The sequence below is a fragment of the Neoarius graeffei genome, chromosome 28 (genome assembly GCF_027579695.1).
Source record: "Neoarius graeffei isolate fNeoGra1 chromosome 28, fNeoGra1.pri, whole genome shotgun sequence".
NCBI lineage: Eukaryota > Metazoa > Chordata > Actinopteri > Siluriformes > Ariidae > Neoarius > Neoarius graeffei.
Window position 1 is genome coordinate 15736589 of NC_083596.1, and position 27479 is coordinate 15764067.

At 42.2% G+C, this 27479-nt stretch overlaps 1 protein-coding gene across 1 annotated transcript in view; it reads right to left on the bottom strand.

Annotated features, from left to right (window-relative positions):
• dhrs11a (dehydrogenase/reductase 11a) overlaps positions 1–27479 on the bottom strand; it is a 148590-nt gene that overhangs the window by 8519 nt on the left and 112592 nt on the right. Inside the window, exons 2-5 of the mRNA XM_060912150.1 lie at positions 20746–20955; positions 12342–12436; positions 2811–2940; positions 118–210 (exon numbers count right to left, since the gene is read on the bottom strand). Of these exons, the coding sequence (XP_060768133.1) occupies positions 118–210; positions 2811–2940; positions 12342–12436; positions 20746–20955 (528 nt within the window). The remainder of the gene's footprint in view (positions 1–117; positions 211–2810; positions 2941–12341; positions 12437–20745; positions 20956–27479) is intronic.

Below are 27479 nucleotides of genomic sequence, written 5' to 3' on the forward strand. Positions count from 1 at the left end.
ACTCGGTGATACGCGACTCATCGGCTATCAGGTCATGTACGACTCGATTTTGTGGAATAACTGTTAAATATAACACATGACCTCACACACTCTGAGACACTCAAACACGCGGCTCACCTTTATACTTTCGTACACAGAAGCAGCTTTCTCTGGATCGTTGCTGTGGTGTCTGAAGGCAAATTCAGTCTCCACTAAGCCAGGAGATATACACTGTTCCCAATGAGACAGCATAAAATGAGCTGACATGTCATATACTCAGATATCTCAATCATATCAGCATGAGTTTCTTGGGTTTTGGATGTACTAATGGTTCTGAAGGCAAAATGTAATATTTGTAATATTATAATTTATACACTATGTGTGACACTTGACCAGGTTCCTTTTTATTTAGAATAAAGTCTTGTCGCTTAATAAATTATTAACATCGACTATCACTATTGCGATTAGCAGCAATAAAAATCTGTATCTCTTTTATTGTTTTACTGGCACTCGAATTCTTTCGTTCTGCACCAAACCGTGTTGAAGGAGTGGTGCGAGGGAAAAAGGTTGTGGGAGTTCAACATGAATTTGTTGCTGCATGTTGTTAAAGCAGCTTATAGGTGTTAAACGTGGTCTAAAGCTAGGTCTATATGTACACTCACCGACCACCTTATTAGGTACACCCATCCACCTGCTGTTTTATGCACGTACAGTGGTGCTTGAAAGTTTGTGAACCCTTTAGAATTTTCTAAATTTCTGCATAATGTGACCTAAAACATCATCAGATTTTCACACAAGTCCTAAAAGTAGATAAAGAGAACCCAGTTAAACAAATGAGACAAAAATATTATACTTGGTCATTTATTTATTGAGGAAAATGATCCAATATTACATATCTGTGAGTGGCAAAAGTATGTGAACCTCTAGGATTAGCAGTTCATTTGAAGGTGAAATTAGAGTCAGGTGTTTTCAATCAATGGGATGACAATCAGGTGTGAGTGGGCACCGTTTTATTTAAAGAACAGGGATCTATCAAAGTCTGATCTTCACAGCACATGTTTGTGGAAGTATATCATGGCACGAACAAAGGAGATTTCTGAGGACCTCAGAAAGAGCATTGTTGATGCTCATCAGGCTGGAAAGGGTTACAAAACCATCTCTAAAGAGTTTGGACTCCACCAATCCACAGTCAGACAGATTGTGTACAAATGGAGGAAATTCAAGACCATTGTTACCCTCCCCAGGAGTGGTCGACCAACAAAGATCACTCCAAGAGCAAGGCGTGTAATAATTGGCGAGGTCACAAAGGACACCAGGGTAACTTCTAAGCAACTGAAGGCCTCTCTCACATTGCTAATGTTAATGTTCATGGGTCCACCATCAGGAGAACACTGAACAACAATGGTGTGCATGGCAGGGTTCCATGAAGAAAGCCACTGCTCTCCAAAAAGAACATTGATGCTCATCTGCAGTTTGCTAAAGATCACGTGGACAAGCCAGAAGGCTATTGGAAAAATGTTTTGTGGACGGATGAGACCAAAATAGAACTTTTTGGTTTAAATGAGAAGCGTTATGTTTGGAGAAAGGAAAACACTACATTCCAGCATAAGAACCTTAGCCCATCTGTGAAACATGGTGGTGGTAGTATCATGGTTTGGGCCCGTTTTGCTGCATCTGGGCCAGGATGGCTTGCTATCATTGATGGAACAATGGATTCTGAATTATACCAGCGAATTCTAAAGGAAAATGTCAGGACATCTGTCCATGAACTGAATCTCAAGAGGAGGTGGATCATGCAGCAAGACAACGACCCTAAGCACACAAGTTGTTCTACCAAAGAATGGTTAAAGAAGAATAAAGTTAATGTTTTGGAATGGCCAAGTCAAAGTCCTGACCTTAATCCAATCGAAATGTTGTGGAAGGACCTGAAGCGAGCAGTTCATGTGAGGAAACCCACCAACATCCCAGAGTTGAAGCTGTTCTGTACGGAGGAACGGGCTAAAATTCCTCCAAGCCGGTGTGCAGGACTGACCAACAGTTACCGGAAATGTTTAGTTGCAGTTATTGCTGCACAAGGGGGTCACACCAGATACTGAAAGCAAAGGTTCACATACTTTTGCCACTCACAGATATGTAATATTGGATCATTTTCCTCAATAAATAAATGACCAAGTATAATATTTTTGTCTCATTTGTTTAACTGGGTTCTCTTTATCTACTTTTAGGACTTGTGTGAAAATCTGATGGTGTTTTAGGTCATATTTATGCAGAAATATAGAAAATTCTAAAGGGTTCACAAACTTTCAAGCACCACTGTATCTAATCAGCCAATCCCCTTACAGCAGCACAGTGCATCAAATCATGCAGATACAAATCAAGAGCTTCAGTTAATGTTCACTTCTTCAAACATCAGAATGGGAAAAAATTGTGATCTCAGAGTGTGACTTTCTTTCACTGTGGCATGGGAGCCAGATGGACTGGTTTGAGTATTTCAGAAACTGCTGATCTCCTGGGATTTTCACACACAACGACCTCTAGAGTTTACACAGAATAGTGCGAAAAACAAAAAACCGAGTGAGTGACAGTGGAAACGCCTTGTTGATAAGAGGAAAATGGCCAGATTGGTTCGAGCTGCCAGGAAGGATATAGTAACTCATAGCAACTCTTAATAACTGTGGTGAGCAGAAAAGCATCTCAGCATGCAACAGCAGAAGAGCACATTGGGTTCCACTCACTCCTGCAGCCAAGAACAGGGATCTTAGCATCAAGAACAAGTTCCTATTAAAGTGGCCGGTGAGTGTAAATGTGTGTGAGTGTGTGTGGGGTGTCACCGTGGCACGGATGTGTGTCTTGGCCTCCCTCAGCTCCTGTCGGAGCCCCTCAGTAAGCGCTGTCACAGAGTATTTGGTGGCGGAGTAGAAATGCGTTTCGGCACTCAGTACCATCCTGTGTCCTGCCATACTGCACACAGTACAACAACACACTCACCTTCAACCTTATATTCTATCTGGATTAAAAGTGTCCTTTTTATAGGAACAGTTTGCCATTTATATCATTGTGACTTCTCTTTGTAAATAACAAAAGGTGATTTTAATCCATGTCATATTTCTGCCATCATTTACAGTGCCTTGCAAAAGTATCCATCCCCCTTGGTGTTTGTCCTGTTCTGTCGCATTACAAGCTAGAATTAAAATGGATTTTTGGAGGGTTAGCACCATTTGATTTACACAACATGCCTACCACTTTAAAGGTGCACATTGCTTTTTTTTAATTGTAACACAAACAATAATTAAGATGAAAAAAAAAACCCACCCAGAAATCTGGAGTGTGTGTAAGTATTCTCCCCCCCCCCCCCCCCCAAAAAAAAGTCAATACTTTATAGCGCCACCTTTTGCTACAATTACAGCTGCAAGTCTCTATTAGCTTAGCACATCTAGCCACTGGGATTTTTGCCCATTCCTCAAGGCAAAACTGCTCCAACTCCTTCAAGTTAGATGGGTTGTGTTGGTGTACAACAATCAAGTTATGCCACAGATTCTCAATTGGATTGAGGTCTGGGCTTTGACTAGGCCATTCCAAGACATTTAAATGTTTCCCTTTAAACCACTCCAGTGTAGCTTTAGCAGTATGTTTAGGGTCATTGTCCTGCTGGAACGTGAACCTTTGTCCCAGTCTCAAACCTCTCGCTGACTCAAACAGGTTTTCCTCCAAAACTGTCCTGTATTTAGTTCCATCCATCTTTCCTTCAGTCCTGACCAGCTTTCCTGTCCCTGCAGATGAAAAACATCCCCACAGCATGATGCTGCCACCACCATGCTTCACTGTAGGGATGGTGTTCTCAGGGTGTTGGGTTTGCGCCACACATTGCATTTCCCATGATGGACAAAAAGTTCAATTTTTGTCTCATTTGACCAGAGAATGTTGGACATGCTGTTGGACAAACTCCAAATGTGATTTTTCAAGCAATTACTTTTTTCTGGCCACTCTTCCATAAAGCCCCACTCTGGAGTGTACGGCTTAAAGTGGTCCTATGGACAGATACTCCCGTCTCTGCTGTGGATCTTTGCAGCTCCTTCAGTGTTATCTTTGGTGTCTTTGTTGCATCTCTGATTAATGCCCTCCTTGCCCGGTCTGTGAGTTTTGGTGGGCGGCCTTTTCTTGTCAGGTTTGTAGTAGTGCTATATTCTTTCCATTTTGCTATAATGGATTTAATGATACTCCGTAGGATATTCAAAGTTTGGGATATTTTTTATAACCCAACCCTGATCTATACTTCCCCACAACTTTGTCTCTGACCTGTTTGGAGGCTCCTTGGTTCTCATGTTGCTTGCTTAGTCGTGTAGCAGAGTCAGGGTCCTTCCAGAACAGGTTGATTTATACAGACATCATGTGACAAATCATGTGACACTTTGATTGCACACAGGTGGGTCTTAATCAACTAATTATGTGACTTATGAAGTGAATCAGTTGGACCAGCTCTTATTTAGAGGTTTCAGACGAAAGGGGGTGAATACTTATGTACACCCCAGATTTCTGTTTTTTCATCTTAATTATTGTGTGTGTCAAAATAAAAAACGATGTGCACCTTTAAAGTGGTCGGCATGTTGTGTAAATCAAATGGCGCTCACCCTCCAAAAATCCATTTTAAAGGGATAGTTCGGGATTTTTGACATGAATCTGTATGGCATCCCCATCAACAGTGTCGTGCAAACACACTGACTTACCCCTGACAGCATCCTGTGAGTCCAGTTCTTGTCCAGTTTTGGTCCAGACGAAAGTAGTCCGGCAAGTTTGTTGGGGTCACGAAAGTAAAACGTTTTTCGTCTCAAAACAGTATGTGTTCAAAAGAGTGATATATTTGCATCACAAAACCGTTGCCAAATAAAAAGTCAGACCTCGAAATCGCTTGGCACTATTTTCTCTCCCTCGGTATCACTGCGCGCTGTCATGTTGACATCTGCGCAGGAATCAACACCTTTCCCATTGTTTGGCAGTGATTAGGAGTTCAGATCAGCAGCGCTAACAAGCTAATTTGAGAGCAAGAACAGCGACAAATTTATCACCTTCTATAACCTATACAATAATATATTTGTGAAAATGGTGCGCACTTGCGACTATCCAGGCTGTAGCAACAAAGATGTGGCTGAATCTCCGCACACATTTCACCGTCGTAGTCAGACATGTTGTCGCTAACTTTGCTAGCAGTAAACAATGTAGTGATGTGTCGGTCGCGAACGATCCGGTTCAAAGAGCCGGCTCTTTGAAGTGAACGACGGGAGCCGGCTCTTCGGTGGGAGCCGAGTTGGGGAGCCGAATTAGTTTTTTGTCCTTAGGTGCCTCAGAGAGAGAGAGAGAGAGAGAGAGAGAGAGAGAGAGAGAGAGAGTTCAGCTCAGCTGAAGGATGATTGTCTATTTGACAAACATGATCATTGTTTTGTTGCCGTGAATTCCTAAAGCTCATGATATAAATTGTCGCTCATAAATTGACAGGTTCGGTCGGCAACCGCCTTGGCATGGCCAGATTAATCTGCGGTATACAACGAGACAGCAGTCATTATAACAGGAGCAGATTTGCTGTTCCAGCGGCTTCTCATTACTGGTGGAGCACAGTGCGGCACTTTTTTCTCTTTTTCCATGCGCTCAAGGTGCCACATATTTTGTTGCACATTGTTCTGTGTTTGTTAAAATAATTTCCAACTTTGCTTCATAGTTTCTTAGGCCTGATTTATACTTCATAATTTATTTTGTGGCATTTTGTTCAAGGTCGAGTGTGAAATAAAGCCATAAAGGATAACAGTTGATGTCTTCTGTGTATTTTATATTGGTAATATAACACAGTTTTGCATTATGTTTGTGAGAAAATAATTTATTAATTGGTAAGTAAGTTTTATTTCTATAGCTAGAACATTGTTACACTGCTATACTTTACAAAGCTTTACAATGGCTACAAAAACTAAAAAATAAAATGGAAAACATCCTATTGATAAAATATAAATAATAATGTAATTAATTAACTAGTTAATTGCAGCAATTAAATAAAAAATAAAATCTCAGGAGCCGTTTGGGAGCCGAAAGAGCCGGCTCCTTATAGTAAGAAGAGCCAAAAGAGCCGAAATTCCCATCACTAAAACAATGAATGAAACAGCCGTGGCTGTCACCTGGCGGCAGCGCGCAGTGATAAGAAGGGAGAGAAAATAGTGCCAAGCGATTTCAAGGTCTGACTTTTTATTTGGCAACGGTTTTGTGATGCAAATATATCACTCTTTTTTTTTTAAAGATATTTTTTTGGGCTTTTTGCACCTTTATTGGATAGGACAGTGTAGAGACAGGAAATGAGCGGGAGAGAGAGAGACGGGAAGGGATCGGGAAATGACCTCGGGCCGGAATCGAACCCAGGTCGCCCGCATTCATGGTATGGCGCCTTAACCACCTGAGCCACGACACCCCCATATATCACTCTTTTGAACACATACTGTTTTGAGACGAAAAACGTTTTACTTTCGTGACCCCAACAAACTTGCCGGACTACTTTCGTCTGGACCAAAACTGGACAAGAACTGGACTCACAGGATGCTGTCGGGGGTAAGTCAGTGTGTTTGCATGACACGATTGATGGGGATGCCATACAGATTCATGTCAAAATCCCGAACTATCCCTTTAATTCCAGCTTGTAATGCGACAAAACAGGACAAACACCAAGGGGGATGAATACTTTTGCAAGGCACTGTACTGTATTTAGCACTTGTACATGTACACCTGCTATCAGGATTGGGTTTAAAGCAAAGCACTGTGGAATTCTGGATTTTGATTGGTCAGAAAGTGGTGCTTAGTTTTCGAAAACAGCAGTCTAAGGCTACGTTCACACTGCAGGCTGAAGTGACTCGAATCCGATCTTTTCGCCCATATGTGACCTGTATCCGATCTTTTATTGACAATATGAACGACACAGATCCGATTTTTTCAAATCCGACCCAGGCCGTTTGGATATGTGGTCCTAATTCCGATTCCTATCCGCTCTTTTCATATGCGACTTCAGTCTGAACCGCCAGGTCGCATTCATCCGACTTACACGTCATCAACAAGCCACAAACGTCACTATTCTGCGCTGAAGTAGGCGGCGGGTCTCTCAAAAAAAGTTACAACAACATGGCGCATAATCACGGGCGCAGATAGAGGGGGGGGGGACGGGCGGGATTCGTCCCACCCAGAATTAAATTCACCTCGTTCGGTCCCCCCCACTTATAGGGAGGAAAAAACGTCTATGCTGTCTTTGTATAAGGCAAACCTCACGGAAAAATTAAAAGACTAATTACCATTCGGTTTATTGAGGTGCACAGCAGTGTATACATAGTTGCAACAACTCACATAAAACAAAGACTGATATTCGGTTGGTTGAGCTGCGCAGACTGCACAGGTTGCGAGCTCGAGCTTGGTTGCTATGGTTACTAACAACAAGTTTGACAGGCATATCGGGGTTGGGGTTGGTTTGCTGGCAGCTTTGTCCCCCCCCAATTTTTTGTCCCTCCCAGTTCAAAAAACGTATCTGCGCCCCTGCGCATGACATCAATGCGAGGGACGCTTCGGGCTGTGAAGGTTCTGAATCTTCTCAATGGAAGGACGCCGAGGTTAGGGAGCTGATTTCCATTTGGGGGGATGCAGCTATTCAAGCTAGATTGGATGGGTCATACCGCAACCGGGCGGTTTTACTTCCGTAAACACTGGCCATGCTCACTGCGTGTGACGTCGTCGTATCCTGCAATGCGCATGCGGAACACTTTTAGGTCGCTTTTCGTTCATACTGAGGATCACATACAAGTCGCATATATTTGTTAATGTGAACGACCTCACAAAAAAATCGGATTTCACAAAAAAATTGGAATTGAGCATTAAGCCTTGCAGTGTGAACGTAGCGTAACAGTAGTATGACTGCAAAGTTTAAACTAAGAGGGTACTCGGTAGAGTGCATACCTCTGCCAAGCCACATATTATCAACATCAATATCAAATCACTTGAACCTCGGATAATATTAATACTGTTCACCAAATTTCATCAAAATCCGTTTCCTACTTTTTGAGTTACAAAAAAAAAATCCTGGATCCGCATACATATCCAGATTTACATCAAAATCTAATCAATTGTTCCTTGGCCCATGGCCAACCTTTCCTACAAATTTCATGAAAATCTGTTCACTACTTTTGAGTTACACTGGGAACAAGTGAACAAGCAAACAAACAAACAAACAGGCGAAAATATAACCTTCTCCAACAAAGTGGGTGGAGATAATTAATGTGTTATTTTGTCTATAGGGCGGCACGGTGGTGTAGTGGTTAGCGCTGTCGCCTCACAGCAAGAAAGTCCGGGTTCGAGCCCCGTGGCCGGCGAGGGCCTTTCTGTGCGGAGTTTGCATGTTCTCCCCGTGTCCGCGTGGGTTTCCTCCGGGTGCTCCGGTTTCCCCCACAGTCCAAAGACATGCAGGTTAGGTTAACTGGTGATTCTAAATTGACCGTAGGTGTGAATGTGAATGGTTGTCTGTGTCTATGTGTCAGCCCTGTGATGACCTGGCGACTTGTCCAGGGTGTACCCCGCCTTTCGCCCGTAGTCAGCTGGGATAGGCTCCAGCTTGCCTGCGACCCTGTAGAACAGGATAAAGCGGCTACAGATGATGAGATGAGATGAGATGAGATTTTGTCTACAGTGGCAACTTACTTACTTGTACAGTAAAGAAAAATGGTATTATAAATTATGTTAAATTATTGACATGGACATTTATTTTGGCATTTCTGGAAGGCAGTGTTGTAGTCAAGTTACTAAACCTCGAGTCCAAGTCCAGTCTCAAGTCCCCAGTGTTCAAGTCCGAGTCATTTAAAAAAAATTCGAGTTGAGTCCACATCGAGTCCAGTATTGATCCGAGTCGAGTCCACTGTTGATCTGAGTCGAGTCCGAGAACAAGACTCCAATCGCACCACTTGACGGTGGCTGTTTCAGCGCCATTAACATTAGTTTGTTCCTGAACATGACGTATGAACAGGTGAACGTGCTTCTCTTTATCAGAGAGTGTGAAGTATTCTGTCAGAGATGGTTGGGAGACGGATGTAAGTGCAGAAGGTGTGTTTATTAATACAAGTGAAGACAGGTAAACAATCCAGAACGGCAGGCAAAATCGTAAAACGCTGAAACAGGCAATAGGTCGAGCGAGGCACAAACAGGCTATCGTAGACTCGGCACAATCAAAGACGAGAAATAGGAAATCAGGGATCAGGAAAAACAAACAAGGAAATAAGGCTCAGTAATGTGTCAGCAATGCAACTCAATACTTCGCAAAGTAAGTGTGTTTTCACAGTTTTTATATAGGCGTGCTGATTGTGTCTTAATCCTGTGGAGATACGAGTCATTTACAGCACACGCGCGAGAGTCTGCTTGGCATGCGCACTGTCTGGAGCGCGCCCGAGAGTCTATCTGATGCACACGCCAAGGCGCACCCATACATGTCAACCCCTACGGATTTCCCGTATTCCCTACGGATTTTGGCATTTTAAAAATGGTACGGGCGTAGTGGTATTCAACTACGGATTTTTCTACATTTTCACCTTAAAATTATTTTGATTTATTACCATCAAAAAAATCGTCATGAAATACGAAAATGCATGGGAGCCGCCATTTTCTACATTTAGAATTACTCAACCGGTACTTCCGCTAGTAGCAACAAGCCATTCCGAATGTCTGAGCATGCGCAATTGTGATTTTCCTGCACACCGAGCGGGAAATAACAGCACATGTAGCGTAACAGACAGGTCAAGAGGTCAAGATGTCAGCACCATTGAAGAAAAAACTCAAAACATCTAAAACTGGAGGTTGCTTTCTTCCCGAATGGACAGAAACATTCAATGGAATAATTATCGCTTCCAAAATGGATGTTGAGTATGTCAACTGCACAATTTGTTGTAGAGACGTGAAAGTGTTTGCATTTGGAATTTACGGTACGACGTGAGGGAACACATGAAATCTCAAATGCATGTGAAGAATGCAAACCAGAAAAAGAGACAGCCGTCAATTAATTTCTTCATGCAAAAGCAAACAGGAACATTGCTGAACAGTGTGCCAAGTGAACCCCAAATTATTGGATTATGTGAGAAGAGACACTAAATTTTGTTGAACTGATATAGGGTTAAGAAAACACTGACTGTTGTTTAATTGAGTGTTAACAGTACATATGGATGTACAGAAATAAACCAGTGCATATATTAGGTAAGATCTGATACATTTTTATTATGCATGAAATATTACTATGGATTTGGTATGGAAATTATGGATTTCTTTACCAGGGAGTACAGGTGAGAGCCGTGAGGGGTTGACATGTATGCGCACAGGTGTGACACTCTTGCACGAAATTAGTCCAAAATTAATGTAGATATGAGTATCTTATGCCAAATTATTATGGCATGTTACAAAAATAAAGAAAATATCCAAGTCCTCGTCTTCAATTTCCAAGTCCGAATGCAGTTAATGCACGAGTCCGAATCATCAGTGCTTAAAGTGCATATCCTGGACCAAATTCGTTTTTTTTTTAATATGAACGTATGTCCCTTTACACACTCATCCAGAAGGGTAATTTTGCACAAGGCCATCTGTCTACAGCAGAAAAAAATAAAATAACAAAACGCGTCTGGAAAAATCCCAAGGGAGTCTGGAGCCAGATTCGTGACGTTACCTGCGGAAGCGCCAGCAGGCTGCGCAAGCTTGCACGGTTTCAGTGCACAGCCTGTGTAGACCAAGTTTAGCAGCTAGCGATTTTGCATTGAAATATGGAATTGTCACGTGACCGCAATGTTACTTCACCTTTGGATGAAAAATGTAATGTTGCTACACCCTCCTATGATACATCTGTTAACCATTTTAATAATTACGTGATAATCTCATCTCATCTCATTATCTCTAGCCGCTTTATCCTTCTACAGGGTCGCAGGCAAGCTGGAGCCTATCCCAGCTGACTACGGGCGAAAGGCGGGGTACACCCTGGACAAGTCGCCAGGTCATCACAGGGCTGACACATAGACACAGACAACCATTCACACTCACATTCACACCTACGGTCAATTTAGAGTCACCAGTTAACCTAACCTGCATGTCTTTGGACTGTGGGGGAAACCGGAGCACCCGGAGGAAACCCACGCGGACACGGGGAGAACATGCAAACTCCACACAGAAAGGCCCTCGCCGGCCACGGGACTCGAACCCAGGACCTTCTTGCTGTGAGGCGACAGCGCTAACCACTACACCACCGTGCCGCCCTAATTACGTGATAATGTTGAAGAAATTTGCAGAAAACCACCAGGTCGTTTTCTCATAAACAAACCAGCGCTGACGTAGGATTCAGAAGGAGGCGTCCCGCACGCGACGTCACGAAAATCAATGTTTCCCGGGAAATCCAAATGCCAAGTTTTTTCAGAGGCGGACCAATTCGCCTCAAATGGCTTGATTTCAACTGAATTTTTCCGGTATTGCGCAAGGTAAAAAAAATTGCACAAAATGCAAAATGTTACAGATATTTGACCAAAGTTTAATATAAAATAGGAGAATTACATTGATCTTGCTCCTGAATTTACCCGTGATATGCACTTTAAGTCCATGTCGAGTCACGAGTCCTGAAAATTAGGGCATGAGTCGGACTCGAGTATTACAAGCCTGCTGGAAGGAGTCTCCAACATCAGTGTAAGTTTTCAGGAAAAAGACTTTCAGGACGGAGGGCTTTATGGTTTTACAGTAATATAACAAGCTGTATTTTTTTTCTTCTTAACTTTAAGAGCTAGAGAAAAACGAAAGGCTAGTAAGAAAACAACTGTTTATAGCTGCTATAACATAAGCAGGGCGGCACAGTGGTTCGCATTGTCACCTCACAGCAAGAAGATTCTGGGTTCGAACCTCGTAGGCAACGGGGGCCTTTCTGTATGGAGTTTGCATGTTCTCTTCATGGTTGCGTGGGTTTCTTCTGGGTGCTCTGGTTTCCTCCCAGAGTCCAAAGACATGTGGATTAAGTCAACTGGCTACTCTAAATTACTCCTAGGTGTGAACGTGAGTGTGGATAGTTGTTCGTCTCTGTGTTAGCCCTGCAACAGATTGGCGACTCTGCAAATCTATAAATTTGTGTACCCCGCCTCTCATCTCAAGTCAGCTAGAATTGGCTTCAGCTTCCTCCATGACCCTGATGGACAAGCGGTACAGATGATGGATGGATAACAATAGGAACTTGTTTCACAGACGTTCTACTACATTAAATCTAAATGGCTCAGAACTGATGCTTTTATTAATACAACTTTTTCACAGTCAGTAAATCATGGATCTGATGTCAGGTTTCAGGATCAGACCTGTTGATGTTGATGATGTGTCCATCGTCGATGTTTCTCTCCTTCATAGACTGATAAGCTTCACGCGTGCAAATAGCCAGAGCGAGAACGTTCACCTAAAAAGGAGATTGAGACAACACTGAGGCACAGTAACAGAAAAGCCACAACCACAAAATTTCCTAGGTCAGAAAGAACCACAACTTCCTTCTCATCCTTTCTTCCACGCAATTTAGCGCAGGCGATTTCTGACCTCGGAAAGGACATTTGAACTTTGAAGAGATCAAGTCAAAGTGTCTCAGAGTGATACAGGACATTCGGGCAGAAATAATGACTGGCTGCTTTTCTGCTTTCATCCATCAAGATTTAGCTGCACTGTGATGCATGACATGACGCTATAATTATTTTGCACTGTTTTTCCCATCTCATGTGCATGGTGATGTTCTCAAAAGTTTATTTAGAGGCAGACAAAAGTCTTCATTTCGACAGAAGATCATGGAAAATCTTTGGACAAGAGTGCTCTGAGAGCACAATATCCCCCGCTGGCAACTATGCCTTAACCACGGGCGATTGCTCTAAGACAACGAGGGATGGACAGCCTCCTCTAAAAATGACGAACATCGTGTAGGATGAATTGCGCTAGGCTTATGTTATAGCCGACCTTATAACATTGCTATTTCAGATCCAGAATCATAGAAATATATGTGCTCAACCCAACTACAGTGCGAAATCATTCCGTTATAACTTTCCCCAGTTCACCTAATGTGTGCGTGAGTTTTTCCCCCTCGTGACAGCGCGATGCAGCCCAGCCTCAGTGGATTGGGAGCTATGTGCTTGTCAATCTCAAAATGCAAGACGATTATTGGACAAATACTGCGAAAATGCCCGCCCACGGAGTCTCACGGACTCCCAGCCTCAATGGACTTCAACGGCATTTGGGAGCTATGCGCTTTTCAATCTCAAAATGCAAGACGGTTATTGGACAAATACTGTGAAAACGCCCGCCCACGGACTCCGAGCCTCACATGGGAGGGACATGGCAGTTTCCGCGAGGAGACTGGGGATTGGTGAAAGCGGCCGGATATTTTCTTTGACTGACAGCTCGTTTCAACTATAGACAGGCAGCGGACAGTGTTGCCAGATTGGGCGATTTCCCACCCAATTGGGCGGTTTTAAGTGCATTTTGGCTGGTTTTGAACATATTTTGGGCTGGATAACGTCAGCAGTATCTGGCAACATCAGTTCAGTCCCATGCGGATTTGTAAGTGCTGTGGTGTATTGTAAGAGATCGGCTTACATTTCGATTTCATTCATTTCATACGGTTTCTACCAGCTTTTTTAGTTTGTATATATTTTCATTGTAAATAAAGTGTAAATATAGTGTTGTCAAGTTTGCTATCTTAGTTCCAGAAATTTCGTTTATTTGAGTGACTGAACTTGAACTTGAGGGGGCTAGTCAGCTAGCAAGAAAGCTGCGCACGGATGCCAAGCATTGCTGATTTAATTTTGGCGAAGCCATTTGCCAGTCTTCCTTTCGAGGAAAAAATTAAAATTAAAGAGCAGGGTAGACCAACGCCTCAATTTGACTTGGTGAAAAAGGTAGGGAATAATACTCGTTCCTTTCAGCTCTCCTGGTACGAGAAAGTGAATTGGCTAACAGCAAGTGACCCACATCAACAACAGTAAATAGGCTACTTTAGTAATATGTCATGGATGGACCAAAAATATAGAATCTATTTAAAATGTTTATGCTGAGTATAATCTATTGGAATATATGTTTTTCTGGATATGAATTAAACACAGCTACAATTTGGAAAACATTTTTAAACAAAAACACAGCCGAGGTCAATTTTTAAACAACATGCCACAATTTCTCATCTCATCATCTCTAGCCGCTTTATCCTTCTACAGGGTTGCAGGCAAGCTGGAGCCTATCCCAGCTGACTACGGGCGAAAGGCGGGGTACACCCTGGACAAGTCGCCAGGTCATCACAGGGCTGACACATAGACACAGACAACCATTCACACTCACATTCACACCTACGGTCAATTTAGAGTCACCAGTTAACCTAACCTGCATGTCTTTGGACTGTGGGGGAAACCGGAGCACCCGGAGGAAACCCACGCAGACACGGGGAGAACATGCAAATTCCACACAGAAAGGCCCTCGCCGGCCACGGGGCTCGAACCCAGGACCTTCTTGCTGTGAGGCGACAGCGCTAACCACTACACCACCGTGCCGCCATGCCACAATTTTAAAATATAAAATGTTAAAATATACCCCCCCCCAACACCACCATCATGTATATTGGACAGTCGGCTAATGGGCCAAAAGAACCTGTTATTTCACAGTTTGTGACCCTGCCAACAATCAGCCAGATCAGAGGCAAGAGTATGGGCAAAATTGATGTGTTTTTTCTTTTAAAATCTGGAAATATCGTAACCGACCAGCCTCCCCTGTTTGAAAGACTACCAGCCGCCACTGGCCTTAACTCTGGTAAAACATGACCGAATTTAACGAAATTGCAATATGCGTATAACCAACATATAACAATGCCTCTTGTCAAGTTTCGTGAAATTCCTCCGAAACTTGTGAGAGGAGTTGATTTCAGAAGGTGAGCACCCTTCCTGGGACGGACGGACGGACGGACAGATGGATGGACATTGCCACAACATAATCCCACTTTGGGCCTTTCGGCCAGCAGGGGATAAAAAGTGATGGAAAATGGTGACTTGTGCATCATATGACCAGGAACACGAACTAACACGGTGAAACAGGTCAAGTTCTATTTTATACTGTGTTTAAAGGTGGTGATGGGAAATTAAGAGGGTGGGACTAAATCTCTATCCTCAGGAGAGCATGAGTCCAAATCCTGACAATGCCAAAGCCATCCATGGCCGGGAGCCGAGGGAACAAAACTGGCCATGCTCTCTGAGTGGGATTGATATCATCCTCTTTCACTTTCTCTCCGTCATGTCAATCACAGCGACACTGGCCAATCACGGCCACATGTGAGCTCATGGTATGTGGAAGAGGGTAGATAGCGCTTTCCTCCAAGTGTGTTATGCAGCACATTAAGCTTCATGTGTCTCAGGTCCATACTGGATCCAGTGCCTGTCCAGGGAACACTCAGTGTGACGCAGGAATACAACCTGAATGGTACGTCAGTCCATCAGAGAACACCATGCACAACACTTATTCACACCTAGGGGTAATTTAGCCTCGCCAATCAGACTACCAGCATATTTTTGGGAGACGGGAAGAAACTAGAGAACCTAGGAGAACACAGGAAGAACCAAACCTGAACTCAGGATAGAAGCAGGAACCCCACGTCTTTAATGTTTTGCAAATCTGAGACCATTCTTTCATTCTGATTTTTTTGGGGGCTTAAATGAAAGAAAAAGAAAGTTGGCACTAAAACAAAACACACACACACACACAGTAAGAATGCTAGCCATGGCAACAAATGCACAGGCATGGGAACTGTTTAGTTGCTGAATGGGAGACGTTTCTGGTGAATAATGGATGGTGGAGAGCTCAATGAATCACACTGTATGAGGAAAGCACTAACGCTCAGACAATAAAGCGGAAATACAGAGGCCTCTGGAGTCAAACAGGAGTGTGGGGGTAACGTCAGGCTCTTTTCCTGAGGCCTGATATTTGGAGCTTACACACTTGATGTATGGTCTTAAATGTATGCTTCTGAAGAAAATGATTTTTACTAAAAATGGAAAACTACTGACATGATTATACAAAGATTATATTCATGTCAGGTAAAATAAATAAATAAATAAATATAAAAACTGGTGATTTTTGTCCGTCACATGACCTTCGATGGCGGCACGGTGGTGTAGTGGTTAGCGCTGTCGCCTCACAGCAAAAAGAGTCCTGGGTTCGAACCCTGGGGCCGGCGAGGGCCTTTCTGTGTGGAGTTTGCATGTTCTCCCCGTGTCCGCGTGGGTTTCCTCCGGGTGCTCCGGTTTCCCCCACAGTCCAAAGACATGCGGTTAGGTTAACATGGAGCAGCCTTGGCCTGAAGGTTGGGCTGAAGTACCCTTGAGCATGGTACCTAACCCCCAACTGCTCCCCGGACACCGTAGCATAGCTGCCCACTGCTCTGGGTATGTGTGTGTGTGTGTGTGCACTCATTGCTCACTTGTGTGTGTTCACTGCTTCAGATGGGTTAAATTTCACTATGTGCTTAAGTCTGTGCTCGAGTGTACATGTGATAAATAAAGACTTCTTGGCTCATTCATGGCTCATCTGGATTCACCTATGTGAATTAGGTCAACATTCTTAAACGGGATTTTTTTTGGGGGGGGACTCATTAAAAAAAGGAGGGGCTTGGATTTTTTGGAGGGGGTTCAAAAAAGAATGAGAACACTTCGATAACCTCTCTCGATTCACCTTTCCCCTCTTGTTTCTCGCTCACCCCACCTCCTTTATATCTTCTATCCTCTTATATCTCTCTCCCCAGAATTACACTTATATACATGTCTAATTTAATTTGCTTTTTTCACTTTTTACTGTCCTTGCTGGGAATTGAACTGAGGACCTTCTGCTTTGAAGTCAACCACTACGCCACAGAGGATTCGACTGCAACACAGAAATTAAACATTCCACTAGATTACCCAACCCTAACCCTAAATCCTAATTCACCTAGGTAAATCCAGAATCACCTGATTTCAAAAATCACCTGTAACATTTACACTAGGGGTTGCACAGACTAATCAACTCGTCAAACAGTCAACTTTACTGCTCTGTGATGACGCTTTATACTTGAAATCAACTAGCCACCAATCATGTGATTATGATACAAACAACGTCCAAAACAAGGACACTGTTGATAACGAAAGTGAGCCAGTCATGAGGAAAAAAAGCCAAGCTTGAGCAAGACTTTGAGCAACATTTTGGGCCACTCGATCAAAGCAGAAGGAAAGTGGGACATCACAGTACCGTAGCTGAAGAATTCCATAATTATTTCTTAGCACTGAATATTCACACCATGGAGAAGCCGCGGCAGCGGTGGGCCCGCAACCAGGACAGATTTTCCTGTTTGGCCAACCTGCCCAAAACCAACTTGGCCAAGCAAGAGAATTTTTTCTCTGATTGGGAATATGATCACGCAACAAAGGGCGAGTCTTAATCCAGCTCACATTGATGCCTTTATCTTTGTACACACAAACCAGGATTGAAAAGCAAAAACTGTGACTGAACAGGACTCTGACAGCGACTAGTAGGCTTACAAGCTGGACCTTGACTGAGTTTTGTTTTTCCCCCAAGTGTTATACAGATCGTTCTTCTTTTGCACTTAAATGGAAGTTGTAGCATCGGCTACAAGTGTTATTGTTGCGTAAATTGTTGCTGCCGAGGTTCAACCTGTTGTTGTTTCTACTTGTTTCGGTAGCTATGTGTCAGCATATATATGTATGAAGATTGTTGCTAAGCATTCCTGTTTCCTGTGGTTTTATGAATGAAGTAGGCTAATCAACAATTAGTCAACGTTGACTCAACTTTCATCACATAATTGTTGACTTTAAAAAATCTGAACCTAATTTACACTCCTATGTAGACCCAAACACACACACATACCTTCAGGAGAATCCCAATAAATCCTATTAAATTCCGTTGAGAGCAAATACAAAAGCCGTGGTTCACTAGCATCCATGCTAATGGTTGAAGGACATTCTAATCTCATCTCATCTCATTATCTCTAGCCGCTTTATCCTGTTCTACAGGGTCGCAGGCAAGCTGGAGCCTATCCCAGCTGACTATGGGCGAAAGGCGGGGTACACCCTGGACAAGTTGCCAGGTCATCACAGGGTTGACACATAGACACAGACAACCATTCACACCTACAGTCAATTTAGAGTCACCAGTTAACCTAACCTGCATGTCTTTGGACTGTGGGGGAAATCGGAGCACCTGGAGGAAACCCACGCGGACAACATGCAAACTCCGCACAGAAAGGCCCTCGCTGGCCACGGGGCTCGAACCCAGAACCTTCTTATTGTGAGGCGACAGCGCTAACCACTACACCACTGTGCCGCCCGACATTCTAATCGTTTACACAAAATATCTTTTTTTCAAATTAACCATTGACTTTCAATTTATAAGTTGGGTAAATCATACATGTCAACCTATACGGACAACGGCGCTTTAAGGGGGGGGCTTCGGGGGGCTCAAGCCCCTGGGCCACAGCCAATCAGGGGCCTCGTAAAGGGGCCTTGTAATATTAATAAAATAATAAACTGTCAGAATTGTGGGCCTACATTAATGTATGGATAGAAATAAGGTTAGAAATAAATGAGCACACAGTAGCCTGCTGTAAGAGACATGGTGGATGTGGTTCGCGAAACGAACACCCACAACTGTACCAGAATAAAATGTAACAAAATGTAACGTCACGCACGAAAGCGCGCCAAAGACTGCAGACTACAGAGACACAAAATTTAGAGGCTTTGAAAGATGAAGCGTTCACATGTTAGCGGGGCGCATAAAAGGAAAAAAAAAGAGAGAGATGCAGGTAATGATAGAATCGTTGCCTAACGTTTTAAGGTAAGGACACTTGATTATTAATGTTTGCCCGCCGTGGCTTGTTGTTGACGAAAGGCCCACATGATTTTGCCTTATGCAGCTACTGCTAGCGTCATGCTTTGAACTAGGTTAAGCTCATTTGCGCTAATGGGTTTATTGAAGGACTTTGATGTAGCTAGTTTCTTTTTAAAAAATCGTATGCTCAAAACAGTATGCCCGTGTTCATCATGTTTAACTTTTTTCTTGATGGAGTGCGTGAAATATTGTTGCAAGTGGTATTTCGATGCAGTCATGTCAAAAAGGCAGTTGAATGCACGGTCTTAGTCAAGGAGAAGGAAGACTTGCATGATGCTTGAACATAGATCGGTAAAATAGACCCTAGTAGGACTTGGTTTCGTGTATTTCGGTCTGTAGAGTTATGAGTTTGGCCGCTGTCCATGGTGTTTACGTTTCATGTGGCCGCTGAGCCAAGTACCTTGACTTGCAGTGAATGTTTGTTTTCATGCCGCCGAGCTATTTTTATGTATTTTATTTTTTAAAAGGACTTGTCTGTAGGTGTGTGTGTTTTATGTTTACAGCACATAGGTCTACATTATAGCGCACACGCGCTTGTGTGGTTATCTCTGGCCATGCCCCTGCGTGAAAGTTACACAGTATCACTGTCCTGTCCGTGGTAATAATCAGAACCGGCTCTGTAATGATAATGCGCGCGTTCTTCTCTCCCTCTGTGGTCGGATGTGTTGAGCGATGTGAGCGTGGGCCTTGCGCAGCTACGCTGAGCCAAACGTAACCTATCGTAGGCTTCTAGGCTAATTACGCGCTTACACTGTAAATGCTTGACACGTATTGCAAATAAAATAAGAGTGTTTTCCTGGCCAACGGTAAGAGTAGGGTTGACAGGTAGCCTATGAGGGGCCTCAAAAAACCCAGTAGCCCCTGGACCACGGGTGTTGATAAAGTGCCCCTGTATACGGAATGTCCGTATTTTATACGGATTTGATTCAATAAACGTAGTATACAGGCGTACAAATAAAGTTATACGGATTCTCTAAAAAAACTTCAATATTTATTTAGAGCTATAATCAATTCCCACGATGATAAAAGAGCGCATAACATTTACAAACGTACTGTACACTACAGAAAGCACTGACAGCCAGTAAAGAGTCTTATGAAATCGCGCGTTATCTTGTGGTAGCGAGACTTCGTTCCACTTCTGATCATGCGCACACCACATTGCGAGAATCCCGCCAACCGGGAAGTAACATTTTGTTTGAAACACGTATTTCCACCTGAGCGACTTTCACTAGCGACTGAAAAGATTCTGAATGGGCACTCCGGCAAGATCAACACAGACACTTGGTGTGACATGCAGCCTAGTGAGGTATTGGTGCAGACTGCTAAAAAAAGCTGTCATGGAGTACAATTCAGAACATTAGAGTGACACTTTGTGTTTTTGTCGAACATTGGAGCATTTGTATTCATTCTGAAGGTTTATTGTTATTAATATTGAATAAAAAGTAACTGGGATATATCATTGTTAATTATCATTCAAATTTTAGGTAAATTATTTTAATTTGCATCTTATACGGATTTTATAAGGGAAATACGGATTTTGGAGGTTGGTTATACAGGTTTGATTGACCAAAGGTTGACATGTATGGTAAATATTCATTTATGACTGTGGGGGAAACCGGAGCAAACCCACGCAGACATAGGGAGAACATGCAAACTCAACACAGAAAAGCCCCCGGCAGCTGCTGGGCTAGAACCCAGACCCTTCATGCTGTGAGGCGACAGTGCTAACCACTACACCACCATTGCATCAAGGTTACTGTTTAATTGAAATGTTTAAAATGTCATTAAACTGAATGAACGGTGTGTATATCTTACATCCAGCATGTTCTTCCATCCCTCAGTGCGGCCACTAAGCAGAGGCTCGCTATGAGCCAGGCCGGCGTTGTTGATACACACGTCCACCCCTTGAAGTAGGGTCTTAATGGCAGAGAACATGGAAAGGATCTCTTCCTCATTGCACAGGTCACATTTGTACGGGATCAGGGTGCCGCTGTAGCCTGCACTCTGACACTCAGCTGCCAGCTTCTGCAGAGAGAAACAAAAAAAGAGAGTAAAATATACAGTATATATAGAGGATATTACACGGTTGTGTGAAGATATGAAGTTTATCTTCAAGTGGTGAACATATTTCACGAGTGAACGACTGAAAATATTTTCAACACAAGAAGATAAACTTCATATCTTCGCACCACTGTGTAATGTTCTTTATATCATATGGACACATCCACAAAACATACAGTATGCAAGTTAATCAAAAGAATTTTAATTTTGAACCGGTTTGCGCGTCTAGTCAGTGGGAAAACACTGGGAGTGACATCACCGGAGTGAAATATCGGTGATTATTATACATACAGGACACTTTTTCATGGAATAAAAACATGTATTCTATTCCCTTCTAGAGGGTTTCATTCATTTGGCTTGACAGCATGCAATATTGTTAGCATATTGCTTATCCTATGTGTATTATGTCACTCTACCCAATGGAGAATGAGCATGCAATACTGTTACAATATTGCACGTTGTCAAGACAACATGACGTCACACGTCAGAGCTCATGCAAATATCCAATGACATGGCATATGTTTAGAAAATCAGCAATTTAACCACCATAACCCTTTGAAAAACTCTGTAAATATCAGCTAAAACTATCAAAGTTCTTAAATAATATTTAGGATGGCTATTGTTTTGCTGTTTTGTGGATTTTAGCATACATTTCTGTGGCTTGTGGCAATAATATAGAATTGTACATGATCAAAGTTGATTTTAGCTTGGGGTTTACATTATAAGAAAGAAAGACTGACAGTGATGTATTAGGTTGGTTACAAATTGGTTCAACTTCTTCACATCTGTAAAATACAGGCCTAGGTGAAATCTCTGGGAGTGGTTTTGATGTATTACATGTTGCTTTATTTTTGCATGGTGAGGTTGACATTTACATGGAATTGCCCAAAACTTTTCTGCTGCACATGCACAGAATCATTTTTTTGTCCACTGGGAAAGGGAAAAGACAAGGCTAATCCAATGCTACTGTGAGGATTAGCTATGCTATAATTAAGCACTAAATAAATCAACTAAAAACTGAAACTAAAGACGCGCTGAACACCCGAAAGGCTACTAAAACTTCATTAGATATTCTTCATGCATATTTACAAGAGAAAAACATACCAACGGACATCAAAAAACTGGAAAAGAGACACACCGGAGATGTAAAACTTCTGCACTATCGAGTGACTGTGACAGTTTGTAAACAAACATGGTAGCCATGTTTGCTTCGTTAAAAACGGAAGATGTTGAGAGAATTTTGGCTGCCAGGTCACTCCATTGTGTGTAGTTGTCGATGTTGATTTTAAAAGTAACTGAGCAAATTACACAAGGAAATGAATGCTTAAGTCTGAATGAAAAATACTGTGGCGAGTGTGGGTAGAAGAAGAGTCTGGAGACAGAAATCTTAGTTTCTTGGTCGTTAGCCTGTGCTACTTGCTCTCCATAGCACTGCTTTATTAGCATTCGCTAACACTACTGATGAACGCTACACCAGCTGGAAGGTGACTTCACTGCCGCGCTGACGGTGCCGACTCGCAGGTAAGCTAGATTGCTGATATCAAGAGAGTATGTATATATCATAATAATAATACTGGCTGGCTTTTTTCATGGTATATCAGATATATTCCATTCAGCTAGCATGATATTGAACGCGTCAAAGATGTGTCGTCAATTTGCTCACGAGTGACAAATAGAGATTTATGTCACGGTTTTGGTTCTCCATGTCCCAGATGTAGCTTGAATGAAAAACACACATGGTATATTTAAATAATATTGGCTGGCGTTGAGTGGTATATCAGATATATTCCATTCAGCTAGCATGAGCTTGAACGAGTCGAAGACGAGTTCAATATTGTGCTAGCTGAATGGAATATATTTGATAGACCACGAAAAAAGTCAGCCAATGTTATTATTATTATTATAGTACATACACACTCTTCATATCAGCATACTTGAAGGCCAGCGCTAGTTTACTCGTGACTCGGTGCTGTTAGTGCGGCAGTCCAGTTGCTTCTAGCTGGTGTAGTGTTAGTGCAGGCCAATGCTAGTGCAGTCAAGCCAAATATCTCAGCTCATTATCTCTAGCCGCTTTATCCTGTTCTACAGGGTCGCAGGCAAGCTGGAGCCTCTCCCAGCTGACTACGGGCGAAAGGCGGGGTACACCCTGGACAAGTCGCCAGGTCATCACAGGGCTGACACATAGACACAGACAACCATTCACACTCACATTCACACCTACGGTCAATTTAGAGTCACCAGTTAACCTAACCTGCATGTCTTTGGACTGTGGGGGAAACCGGAGCACCCGGAGGAAACCCACGCAGACACGGGGAGAACATGCAAACTCCGCACAGAAAGGCCCTCGCCGGCCACGGGGCTCGAACCCGGACCTTCTTGCTGTGAGGCGACAGTGCTAACCACTACACTACCGTGCCGTCCCAAGCCAAATATTATTATTATCATTATTATTATTATTATTATATTCTCCCTGTGTAATTTACTCAGTTACTTTTAAAATCAACATTGACAACTACACACAATGGAGCGACCTGGCAGCCAAAATTCTCTCAAAATCTTCTGCTTTTAACGAAGCAAACCTGGCGGCCATGTTTGTTTACAAATTGTCACAGTCACTTGCTAGCATGAAAGTTTTACATTTCTGATGTGTCTCTTTTCCAGCTTTTTTATGTCCATTGGCATGTTTTTCTCTTGTAAATACGCATGAAGAATATCTAATGAAGTTTTAGTAGCCTTTTAGATGTTCAGCGCGTCTTTAGTTTCGGTTTATTTATTTAGTGCTTAAACTTAGCACTGGATTAGCCTTGTCTTCTCTCTTTCCCGGCCGATAAAGAAATGATTGCGTGCATGCGCAACAGAAAAGTTTTGTCATTGGATCTTCGCATCAGCTCCGATGTGTGCCGTCGTGTTGTCTTGACAACATGCGATCTTCTTCTTCTTCTTTTGGCTGCTCCTGATTAGGAGTCACCACAGCGGATCTTTTGTCTCCATTGCTCCCTGTCTTCCACATCCTTCTCTACCACACCTGCCACTTTCATGTCCTCTTTCACCGCATCCATGTATCTCCTCTTTGGCCTTCCTTGTTTTTATTTGCCTGGCAGCTCCATCCTCAACATTCTCCTTCCAACATGCTCTGCATCTCTTCTCAGGATGTGTCCATACCATCTCAGTCTCATCTCTCTGCTTAATTCCCAAGTTCTCCACATGTGCTGTCCCTCTGATGTGCTCGTTCCTTATCCTGTCCAACCTCGTCACTCCCATCGCAAACCTTAACATCCTCAACTCCGCCACCTCCAACTTTGCCTCCTGTCTCTTCGTTAAGGATACGGTCTCCAATCCATACATCACAGCTGGTCTCACTACTGTCTTATACATCTTACCTTTCACTTTTGCTGGGACTTTCCGAACACAAATGACTCCCGAAATCCTTCTCGAACTGCTCCACCCTGCCTGCACTCTCTTTCTCACCTCACTATCGCAGCCCCCAGTTTCCTGCACAGTTAACCCCAGGTACTTGAATTCACCAACTTTCTTTACGTCTACTCCTTGCATCTTCACTACACTCTCATCCCCATTCTCACTGATGCACATGGATTCTGATTGTATTCAGGTCTTGACAATGTGCGATATTATAACAATATTGCATTTTGATTGTCCACTGGGGAGAGTGGCGTAATACAGGGAGGATAAGCGATATGATAAGAATATTGCATGTCATCTATAAACCCACTAGAAGGGAATAGAATACATGTTTTTATTCCATGGAAAAAGTGGTATGTATAATAATTCCCAGTAAAACACTCATGTCTATATAATATAGTATTCTGTATAAGGTAAGTATGTCAATTTGTAGTATTCGGAATCTAGAACAAACAAAGGTAGAGTCAATGAGGCTAGCTGTTTTGGAACTTAAAATACAAACAAATACAGCATTTCTGAGATCTAAACAAATGCACACACTTGGATGCTAGTGTCGAAACATCTCCTTGTTCTGATTGGAGGTTCACATCATTTGATTGTTTTCCCTCCAGAATCTGCACCACTACTGTCTGGAACCCAATTTCTGCCAGGCAGCATTTCATTTTTGTCAAAATTCTGAAGTGTTATCTTAATATTCTGATATCATATCCAAATTTCTGACTTAACATTCTAACTTATCTTAAATTTGTTTCGCGTATCTCAGAATCTGACTTGCTTCAAAGATTTGTCTTATTACCTCAGAATTCTGACATATAACCTCAACATTTTGAGTAGTAACTGAGTAATAATTTTAAAAGTTAATAAAACAGATAATAAGTCAACATTTTTAAGGTAATAAGTCAGATATATTTTTTCTACCTGGCGTAGATGGGCTTCCATACCACAGATACAAGATCAACAATCTTTTTGAGAAGGTTCCATTTCTGCTGCAAACTTTGTAAAGTCTTATCAGCTTCAGCGGTTTATATCAAGAAGCTACACTTGTAAAATTAAAAAAAAAAAAATCATCCACTGTATCTTTTGCTTTTAAATGATGAGGTCAACTTTATTTGTAATTCAAAGGTAAGGTTTTTCAAATGCACAATGCACTTCCTGGTCATGCAGAACAAATTCAAAATGAAAAGAACAATATGAGCTAAAAGCAAACTAGAAGGATGACAGCAACCAGTCACAAGTGTTGGCAGGCAAAACAAACCTCGCCCAGCAGCACTTATTTTATACCTATATGCTGATAATGGTAATATTTCTCAATCATCAGCTGTCAGGTTATAGTCTTATGAACATCCATGACCTTGAGTTTGACATTTCAAATTCATTCAAGATCAAAGATCATGGTGCCAAATGAAAGCCCATATGGCACTTCCTATAAGTTGATAATGGTAAACATCTGTCTACCATCAACTGTTTTCAAGTTATAGCCCTCTGAAAATCCGTGACCTTGAGTTTGACCATTCAAGGCCACTCAAGGTCAAAGATCATGGTGCCAAATAAAAGGCCATATGGGAGTTCCTATACACTCATAATAGTAAACATTTGTCTATCGGCAACCGTTTTTGAGTTAGAATGGAAAATGTTATTTTGACCAAAAGGTTGACCTTTCCCTTCACCCAATCAAATCAAAGTCCTTCCCACGCCATGTGGCGCATAAGGTGGCGCCGATCTCCATTTCCGTAGCCCTCGGCCTCTCGCCTATTACATAGCTAGGGTTACGGTGAGGGGCTAGTCCTCTGGTAACTGTGAGAGTTTGACTCCCCACTTGCATCTGTATTGCAGCATGCCTTGCCAAATGGCAGTAGGTACCATTTTTATGATGGTCTTTGGTATGACCGGACCGTGAGTAGAACTCGTGACCTCCCAATCGAGAAGCGGACACGCTAACCACTAGGCCAACTCACGGTATAACCTTGACCCAATTACCCCAAAATCTAATGAGGTAATTTCCCACCTACCCTGAAATTTTGAAGTCAATCGGTGCAACCGTCTAGACGCTAGTTTGTTAACAGGCAGACACACACACACACACAAACGAACAAAACAAACAAGGTCAAAGGTCATGGTGCCAAATGAAAGCCCATATATGACTTCCTATATGTTGATAATGATAAACATCTCTCGATCTCTAACCGTTTTTGAGTTAGAGTTCACTGGCTTCCAGTAAGCTACAGAATTGACTTTAAAGCATTGCTGCTGGTGTACAAATCTCTAAATGGTACAGGGCCCAATTACCTCTCTGATATGTTGCAGCGGCCTAACCCAATCAGATCTACCAGATCGCAACAGAAAAATTTACTATTAAAACCAGTTGTTAAAACAAAGTGTGGTGAAGCAGCTTTTAACTACTATGCAGTACAGCTATGGAACCAACTGCCAGAGGACATTAAAAATGCTCCTGCTGTTGGCAGCTTCAAATCTAGGTTAAAGACCAAGCTGTTCTCAGATGCTTTCTGTTAAATAATTAATATTTTTACATTTTTTATAATCTTTACTTTCTCTGCATGTTTTAAATTTACTTAAATTTTATTCTATTTTATTCAGCTGGTTTCTTTTTCTTTTTCTCCTTTTTTCTTTTTGGCATTTTATTATTTTATTTCTACTATTGTTTAATTCTTATTATTTTCTTTTAATTATTTTAATTCTTTTAATTAATTGTTTTAGATTAAAAATAAAATTATTTTATGTAATTTTATTTCTCTATTGTTTACTGTTTTTGTTTTTGCTTCTGTAAAGCACATTGAACTGCCATTGTGTATGAAATGTGCTATATAAATAAACTTGCCTTGCCTTGCCTTAGAATGGAAAATGTTATTTTGACTGAAAGGTTGACCTTTCTGGTAACCTTGACTTTCACCTTGACCCGATTACCCCCAAAATTTAATCAGGTAATCTATGGACCATTTCACACCTACCCTGAAAATTTGAAGTCAATCGGTGTAACCGTCTAGATGCTAGATTGTTAACAGACAGATAGACAGACACAAACAAACAAGGTCAAAGGTCATGGTGCCAAA